The 10,185-nt window shown below is 45.0% G+C and overlaps 1 protein-coding gene across 1 annotated transcript; it reads left to right on the top strand.

The window, feature by feature from the left end:
* Positions 1-2,023: 2,023 nt before the first annotated feature.
* On the top strand, positions 2,024-2,320 carry SARC_01953 (hypothetical protein; the record flags this gene model as incomplete). Its single annotated transcript, XM_014304304.1, has 1 exon — positions 2,024-2,320. The coding sequence occupies one exon, from the start codon at positions 2,024-2,026 to the stop codon at positions 2,318-2,320; it is 297 nt and encodes a 98-aa protein (XP_014159779.1).
* Between the last annotated feature and the right edge of the window lie 7,865 nt (positions 2,321-10,185).

Here is a 10,185-nt window from a genome sequence, read left to right on the forward strand (position 1 = left end):
TATCTCTTCTATCTTCCCGGAGGTATTGGATAGTCTAGCTACTTGCACATCGTTCTGGACACGCTCCTTCACCTTCTTGTTCTGATCTGATGCCTTCATAGGACATTGACTAAATCGATGTGGGGCTGGTGACACCACACAATGTCGCCCCTTTCTTCTCTTGGGGTTGTCCTATTAGTTTGGGTTGTATTGGTGTGCCATTTTCTGGATTGTGACGTTTGGTTGTATAGGTGGTGGCGTTCTGAGGCTCACTGTGCGTGGTGTGGTCAGATATACTCAATAAGGTTTATTAGGTAATTTGAGGTTTATTTTGAGAAACGACATAAACCCAGTTTAGGGTTTATGATCAAATTTGTACACATGTCAAATAATAGAAACAATGGTTGATTTATTATTCAATAAAAGTACAACGTATCCCCGTGTATGAGGGGAGTACGTTGAGAAACTGTTATCTTTGCGTATTTGACTGCATTTTTAACAAGCTTACTAGTTGCACTTTATTGGAAGTAAAGTTAGAACCGTCATAGTATAAGGAAGACTGAAGAATGTCTTACATTTTTTTCGCTAAGATTCGAGAATCAACATTGAGACGATGGGTGAACCCACCAATGGGTCGCATGAGAAGCGAAAATATATCAACAGGGCCTTTCGAAGCAGACCAACAACTGAAGAGTGAGGATAGCGGGTTTGACAGTAGTGAGCCGAGCTTGCCATCTTTGTTGTCAAACTCGGAGAGCGAGCCTGAAGATGGTGAAGAAGATGAGGACCACACGAATAAAGAAGTAATCCAAAAACGGGAATCACGTAATGAAATACACCGACCAATGAACATGGGACAACAGAGATTGGGAAGATGGTATATGCACAATATCATTAGAAGAGAAAGGATATATGAATATGTAAATAAGCTTATCCGGCGTCAAGACGAACCACTAACACCATTAAGACGAGCAGCAAGTGAATCTGGAATAACGGCTATACGCGGACATGAACATGACGAAGGAAAGAATGATGAGCAATCAACATGGGGATTATATACCGAACAAGGTACGTCTCTATGGACATGGAGGAGAAGTGACACGTTACGTTAAGATATAGGCAGAATTAAGTATGAGAGTGGGTACCAATGTAAACGTGTATGTATTGATAGTATGAGTACACGGAGTAGTGTTACATAACGAGCGGCGCAGGATCCTCATGGTCCTGAGGCACTAGATAACCGACGTGAGAGATTGTCCGGAGTGATCTATTCGCAGCAGCAGAATCAACGATTCGAGGCGGACGCAATTGCGAGAATCGTTGCTGCGGCAATCATCGCTAACAACTCCAACGACACCAGTGAACCCAATGCCGGTTAATGACAAGGAGTCTCGTCCAACACTGGAAAGTATTGTGGCGGACCGCCAAGTACTTCACGCGCGGATGCTTAGACTATCCGAGGAGTTGTGTAGAGCAGTCGAGGCGGATGATTTACCACGGGCCGAAGCCCTACGGGGGGGTACTAGAAAACTTTACAAGCTACACATGAATCTCGCCCGGTAACCTAGCATGAGCTTTGGGAACCGAGAAGCTGGCCATAATGACCGTCGAATAGATACCAACTACACAATGCCTTGGAGCGAGACACTAAGGAAGCCCTTTTGGAGGCGTTGAAGAACGCGCAGATCTCGGGGTAATTTTATAGGGTTCGTAGCCATTTCAAGGCTGAGCAGTCCACCTTGGATTACATTATGTCCAACCACCAGCGGTTAGTATATTTAACACCGGGGATACAAATAACACAGATTTGTTCTCACGAAACTCATGCCACAGTCGACCTTACGTTCCGTAAGTTGGCGAAAGGACACTCTCGGGTTTCCAACATACCAATTATGGAACAGATGAAACAGCTCATGGAGAATCACAGACGTGCCCATAAACGCAGCCAGGCAGATGCAGAGTTCAAGCAAAGTCGTTATTGGAAGATTCTCTTGGCTCCCGAACCTATAAACGGACACTACAACTACACACCAACTGGCACTTGATGGAGACCGACGAATTGTTGCAGCTTCTTAGCCCAGACATTCAGGAGGCACAGACGAGAGCCACTGCGCGGATGTCAAACCGTCGACCCCACAACAACGATCACCAACGGGGGGACACACAGTTGCAGCGTGCGACACAGACAGCCACCAACCATGGTAACAACGTACACCAACGTCGAGCCCAACTACGACATGTGGCGGGTGCCAGGCACAGGCGCCACCAGGATTACGGCATATCCCTCGCTGTCACAATTATAAGGCAGCGACACAGGACAACCGTGTCCAATATCAGTTGAACGGTCGCATGTTCCGAGCCCTAGTAGATTCGGGCGCAAACATAAGCTGTATATCGCAGGCATCCGCAGAGGCACTAGGCCTACCAATTTTCCCGGCTCGTCCTGATTCATATATATACCTGGCGGCGCGCACTCGGCGACTGGGGACGACGGAGGTTATACCAATTAGATATAGAACGTCCATAACGAAAGGTTCGTTAGAATTGATGAATCTGCCAGTAGGAATCGACGAGATCAAAGGGGTGGACATCATTCCTGGATTGGGACTATACTTAGGTGGCCTACAATCACCATTGGCTCCTCGGCGACAAGCTCCGGATCTAACCCAGCCTGAAGGCATACGCACGGAACTGAAATCAGTCCTGGAGGTGAACGCGGCGATTACTGATAGTACACACTGCCGGTTGGAAGGGAGTGAGGTAGCCATACCGGTTTCTCGAGAACAGGCGATGAATATGCGGCGATCAATGAGGAACTTCGTGTCAGACCGGTGAATACCATATGTAGAAGAACAGGTACAGAGCAAGAGATATTGCACAACATTAGACATCATCTCGGCGGCATATCATCGTCTACCGATTCACCCAGATTCGCATTACCTGTTCAGTTTCACATATGGACGCCACCAGTATTCATTTACGTCGGCGCCATTTGAATTACACGTCTTCGCCCAACAGTTCCAACGAACCTTGAGTACAATATTGGACGCCTTCCCGTGCAGCATTATATTGACGATATAGTGATAACAGGAGATGACTACGAAGAACATATAGCTACGGTTAAGGAGGGGATACGCCGACTCACAAATCACAGCTTCAAGTTGAATCCGGATAAATGCCACTTTGCAATCGGGGAGGTTATGATCCTAGGAAAGAAGGTATCGGCAGCGGGTATTGATATCGATTTTGAGAAACAGGCGAAGCTGTTGGATTGGCCGACACCGCAGCGCTACAAGGATAGCATCGGCGTTAGGGTTGGCGAGCTTTTTACACGAACATCTTCCCAATTTTGAGCACATAGTGGCGCCACTCCGAGAATTCTGCAAGTTGAAACCAAACGAGTTGATTGGATCACGTTGGGAATCCCGCCACGCGGAGGCGTGGACGGCTAAGAAGACGGCGATTGACAATGCGGTAGCCTTACACTTTCCCGTGGAGGATATACCTCTTAATCTGGAGACGGATGCTATTGACTATGACATCGGGGGAGTGCTGTTCCAGTGGGTCGATGAGAAGAAGCACTATTTCATGTTTTTCAGTCGCTCAACCAGGCACAACAGAACTATACGACGCCAATAAAGGAACTTTTGGCGCTGGTCTATAGGCTAACCCACTTTCGGGGATTCCTCGACGGACAGCGTTTTGCGGCTTTCACGGACCACAAGGCGTTAGTTTACATGAACACGCAGTTGAAGTTGAACCCCATGCTCCAGCAGTGGCACGACATAATAGCCCCGTTTAATTTCACTATATCGCATATACCAGGAGGGGGGGGAATGTACTGTCCGCGAAGGGACAGCGGAAGGTGGCGCACCGGAAGTATTCTACGCCGACTGCTGGCAGCTGTTTCCGAATTACTTTACGCAAGCACAGAAGATATTCGCCCCCAATGACGTGGACGTTATTGTGCACGATAGTTGGGGTATCGGTTTAAATAAGGTTTGCGATATTCCCTGCGGTCAGAGTAGACGCGCGGTCTGGATCTGCGATGCTTGGATCGGCAATCACGAGCAAGGTGACCTGGTTTGCTACAATTAAAGCACTTTCGTTCTGCTGTGGCCGAAAGTGCTCTCTCTCCTCCTCGATTCTCTGTATTGGAGGCCGATGTTTGGATTTCCTCCATATCAAATTTTCGGAGATATTCGCAGAGCTCCTCGTAACTCATGACGTCAGTATCAACTGTGTTGAGATGAGTTCTTGCTGCTTTAAAACGTTCATTGAGACCTTCCTTCAAGACGGTCTACAAGACGGTGGAGCCTCGCGTTTCTCCAATTCCATTTTCTTCAAATTAATATCACCAATAAAGGCCTCCAGAGTTTCGTTACTCTTCTGTGTTTTTGCCCAGAGCTCCTTTCTCAAACGGCCGATTCCTCCCTGGGTGTTAATCTTAAACTTGGTTTCCAATGCTTTGAAGAACGCGTAGGGTTCCTTCATGATATGGAGTAAACCCTGTTGAAGTCGTCGAGAGATCGTACGATAAATTGGCTCAGACGCGGCTCCACGATCCTCTTGAGTAAATGTTTCACGTTGAGTCTCATAGTAGTCGTCGGGTGGTGTAGCGGCTTCGATCAGTTGTAGGCGACCCTGTTTCATCAGGATCATATCCAATTGAGCTTTCCATTGGTCCCACTGGATCGGCTTATCCAAAATCATTAGTTTAATTTTTGGTTTCAAATCGAAGCTTGTCATTCTCAGAGTAGAGGTAAAACGGACCTAATAAGTTATTGTTCTCAGATATTAAAGTATCTTAAAGTGTTTTAAGTTTTAAGTGAATAGTTCTCATTTATTTGATTCGAGTCCCTGCTTTTATATACATTGGACTCGTAATCCTTGAGCCATTGAAAAACACCTCTTAAGGTGAAAAAGGTTCTCACTTAATATATGATCCAATCCAAAGGCGGCGTCGCCACGTCTTCAACTGATCGTGGCTTCCATTGTAATCTTTGGCCTTATACGTTTAGATTGTACTCTTCTGATATTTAGGGATGCCCTTATGCCCATCAGAGATTTTCTATAATGATGATTCCGTACTCCCGGCACTTCGGCTCCGAGATTAATTTACATCGGTAATATTTCTGTGTCACTCTCTGAGTTTAGATTCTCTCCTTGGTTGATGCTGGAATAAACCTTGTTGAGCCTCCGGTGTTTGACCGTAGTTTTATGCTTGGTAAATAGTTCTGGTTTACTGTGATCAATAGACGTGTTTGCAACACCGGGGGATGTGCAACTACCTCGATTCTGGACATATGGCGAGCAGGGAGGTGCCTTTCGGCATAATTGGGCGTTGATTAACGGATGGATGAATCCGCCCTGGAAACTTGTACACAAGATGTTTCGGTAGATCAAGTCCGATGGCGCGTCGTACGAATCCTTTCAAAATCGGTTAGGATTTGCCGAGCCCCGGTATTTACCACGACCTCGTTCTCTGGACACGGCACGAGATATCTCAATAGCGGTAACCAGTGCGGAGGCTCAGTCAGCGTTTGTCAATGCGTGACCGGAAGAATAACAACGACGCACACAACTGACCCAAGCCCAACACGAGCAAGGACACCATGACGCGACGGACACAGTGACACAACTCCAACAGAATGGCCACGTATGACCGGGGGCACTGGAGTTAGCAACTGAAGCTAAGCGACAGTGCAGTGCGTGCTTGGGTCAGGTCACACTGAAGAAGGGGGTTCAACTGTTGGTCAGTATAGACGCTAGTTATCCGTGGGACCACATTCAAGTAAATTACATCCCAATGCCTATTGTCTGCAGTCGGAAGAACAAGTACGTTCTCCATGTTCTAGACATCGCATCCGGGTATTCGATCCTACGCGCCACACCTGACATATCAAAGGAAACCACAGCGCAGACGTTGATTGCAATTTTTGGAGAACACGGGTTCCCCCGGAAGATGCAGTACGATATGGGTACTGAATTTGTTTATAGTGTAGTGGCGCTCATTGTTCGGGAGGTTGGGATGATGCACGAAATCTCACCACCATACCGACCCCAAGTACTAGGGGCCACGGAACACCGACACAAGGAGATTTTCCGATCAAATCAGATCTGCTGTGAGACTACGCCCCAAGCTTGGAATGAGCGACTGCCATTTACGATGCTTCACCAAAACCTTCGCGTGTCTCGCCGACACAAAAGTGCTCCTTTCAGCGTATATTTTGGACGCCGCCATGTCCCTTCGCGGATTTTACCGACAATATCCCAGAGAATCAGCCAGTTACGAATGAGACGTGGGCTCAACGACTCGATCGCCTCCAGGATAATATCTTAACAACGCTACATAGATTGACGATGCGTTACACAGATACTTTGACGAATAATTTCGACCGCCTCCATGCAGATGGTTTAGTGCACTTTGAGGAAGGCGACGTGGTGATGGTCAAATCGGAAGGCGGCACATCCAAGGCAATGCGCCCCCTATGTCGTGAAAGGCTGGAATTGACAAGGGCACGATCTGTCTCATAGGGATGGTTCGACTCCGAATTCAAGGGTCGTCCGGATAGGGTTGAACTGATCCGTTTGGTATACCGTAGTACCGATCCCCCGCTTGACGAGAGTCTGTGGTGCGATGACGGTTCAACGTTTTCGACATATCATTGAACATCGGGTTAATGATGACACGGGCAAGACGGAGTATCTCGTACGATGGCGCAAAGGGGATCCTACCTGGGAAATGGCAGAGGCGCTTGACGATGCTAATGACATCGTGGCATACCATAAGGATACACAAACACGCTCCCGCAAGCGCCGACGAGAAGCGGTGTAACAAGTAAGGTTATATATTGTTATTATTAACCTATTCTTGCTCACTTTCTTTTTGTTTTGTCTTCACTGTCCATATAGACCGTTTATTTATGGGCCCTTGGTGTGTCCTTCTGTAAATTCCTATCGAATCAGGTGTCAAGCTAATCGCATGTTCTGTCTAATTCCTGTAATTCTTGACCATTCTTGCTTGATTAGCTAGTCTAACAGCCCATAAGAAATTACGATTTTAAGATTGATGCCTCGGGTGTGTGCTTCGATTTGATCACATATCAAGCCCTCATAGGAAAAAAGTATATACTCAACTGTAATCTTGTTTATTTCTTTCTAAATCCACGATGATTGTGATCTTGTGTTGTTTACGCAATTCGTGCCCATGATTAAGAATTATGTGTGCTCTTTACTCCTTCCAGATGTATCTCTATATCGTTCTCTTTACTTATGACTTATGTATTGTCACACTGAGGCCTACGTGATTGCTTCTTCAACATGTGTTATTGGCGACTGCTTAAATTTGATCGATCTCTGTGCGACCTCGTATTTGAAATGCTATATATTCTACTCTCATACGATGTGTATCCTTTCTTGGTGCAGTATGCCGTTGTTTTGCAATTGTTTTGGGTACGACTTGTCCGTTGCCGGTATATGCTCCTGTATTGCACGCCTTTTGTATATCACGTTTTCATGTATTGTTGCATGCTTGGTCTGATCGATCTCTGCCATCTGCCTTTGTGTTGCTACAATTCTGGCTAATGTATGGTTTATGTTGGCTCGGATTGCCTTTGTATTGCAAAAGTTGCAGACACTACTTGTTCCATACCTTTTCATGCACTTCTATTTCATTAATTTTGGGCACTACGTGCCCTTTCGTGACTCAGTGTGTTTTACTTTTATGATTGATGCTTCTTCGATGTGAACTTATTATCGTAATATGTCGCCTAATAGCCAACTGTTCTCTTATTAGGCCTTCTTTGTTTTTTATACAAGTTCAATGGCATACCAAAGGACAGTGAAGGCTCCACAAAACAAGTCAAACGACCGAGACAGGGATCACGTGATGATGGCAGCAATGAGGTCAATACCGCACGCGTGTAAAAGGGATGCGTCTTTGTTTTTATTTTGGTGATTGGTGGAAAGCATTGTCAAGCATTGTCCGGTTAGAGAACCTTGTTCCGGCACAAGCATGACCATCTGGCTGTGTCTGTTAAAAGACCGGACATGAGGATCTAAAACACACAAATAAAAGAACTCAGTGAATTAGGGGGGTCTGGCAGTGGTTCAAAGGCGGATCAAGACTACCTAAAATACACCAAGTAACTGTTGTAAAATCAGCGGGTTCCAATAGTAGAAGCACATGTTAACGTATTTTATGAACGTAATAACGTTTAAACGCTATTACGGTTATGAAAACGGGTATACGTTGAAACGCAATTGTAGATAATAGTATCTGTATAATAATCAAATAATCTAATTATAGATATGTTGAATTTACAGAAAACAAACAAACAAATAATCTAATTTAGATATTGGGAATTAATTGTATATTCCATCAGAATATTGGGATACATTACAGGGTGAGTCTCAGGTGATATTGACACTTGATGACACATGTATTACCAAATACTCTCAGCGCGAGATAGCCTACTGAGAAATGGGGCATAAAAATGATCCCCCTTAGCCGGCCAACTAGATGTGCCCGTCTATGCCTTCAATGGGATGGAGAGCTAGGTACCATGTGATGGTGTATAGGTATAGACATTTAACTGTACCATCATGGTGTTTTTGATTTCTTTTCTTTTTCTTAAGTTGAACTTTGAGTTATTTTATTGGTAATTGCGATTGGAAGGTAATTTCGAGGCATGAAATGGTATAGAAGAAAATATCATGCATCCAATGAAATGAAATCCGATCTTAGTTACTGACACCGAATAAATCTAGACCGAAGTATTGTGTGATTAGAGCGGAGCCATAAAGACAATAGTCTCAGGCTTACATCCCCTAATCTTTAGCTCATTACCAAGGGCTGAAGCTAAACTAGAAATTACATTGTGAAAATTTAATTTAAAATCTTACTTTTCTTTTACGTTAACTTATTGAAACTAAATTGAAACTGATAGTCAGCCTGGTTAGTCTGACTTTTACATAGTACTATCCTAAATACTCTTTTGCCCGAAATAAATGCGCATTTAGGGACAAGAAAGACCCCAATAACAACATCATCGCATCCCATTGCAGCCTGTGCATATAGATTAACAACATACGCAGTAGAGAACGCGGTACAGTTCAAGCTCGCATCCAAACAATTGAAGCACAGTCTAATTCGTAGATCAGTAGCCGAGTTCATGGCTCGGGTATGAACACCAACATCGTGCATTGGTACAACGGCATGTATGTCAATAAATACCTTTTGAATCAACGTGTGATGGCCACAATCCAAATCGCGTGCATTTATTGTATAGCCCCGCCTATGCAGCGCCTTGTGTTTAATCAGTTGAGTGAGCCGTGTTTGCCAATGTGAACGCGTTTGTGTCTTTTCAAACTACTACTTGTAGTAAACTCTTTGCTACATCCAGGGTAGTCACACGCATAGGGACGTTCGCCCGTGTGCACGCGTATGTGTGTTTTCAAATTATCATTTGTAATAAACTCCATGCCACACCCAGGGTAGTCACACGCATAGGGACGTTCGTCCGTGTGCACGCGTTTGTGTCTTCTCAAATTACTACTTTGAGTATACTCCATGCCACACCCAGGATAGTCACACGCATAGGGACGTTCGCGCGTGTGCACGCGTTTGTGTTTTCAAAATACCACTTTCAGTGAACCCTTTACCACAACCAGGATAGTCACACGCATAGGGACGTTCGCCCGTGTGCACACGCATATGCACCTTCAGATTGGCAGCACTGGCACATATCTGGACACAGTTGGGCCACTCACAAGCGTGCGGCCTCACTGTGCCAGATGTCGAACCAATAGAACGGACCGATAAACCGTTTGCAGAACGGAGCCTGTGCAGTGCAAATGTACATATTGATGGGTTATGTTTGTGACAGAAGAGTGTGAACAAGGTGCCTCTTCTCCATATGAAAATTTACAATCAAAGTATGTGCAGCTACAGGGATGTCTGTGAACTAGAGTTAAAAAAAAGTCTTGTCTTTTGGGTATGTATTTGGATCACTAATTCGAGTGAGCGAAGCAGAAATGTGTAAAGTTTGTGCCAATCCCAGTCGTTATTTGTATCGGAGAAACCACACTAGATCATAGTTAATCACAACAAGTACATGACTGACAATGCATCTGTTGCAATACATGAAATTACACAACACACACATTCCGTAGTATATATATATATATATATATATATACATG

Source organism: Sphaeroforma arctica (assembly GCF_001186125.1).
Source record: "Sphaeroforma arctica JP610 unplaced genomic scaffold supercont1.83, whole genome shotgun sequence".
NCBI lineage: Eukaryota > Ichthyosporea > Ichthyophonida > Sphaeroforma > Sphaeroforma arctica.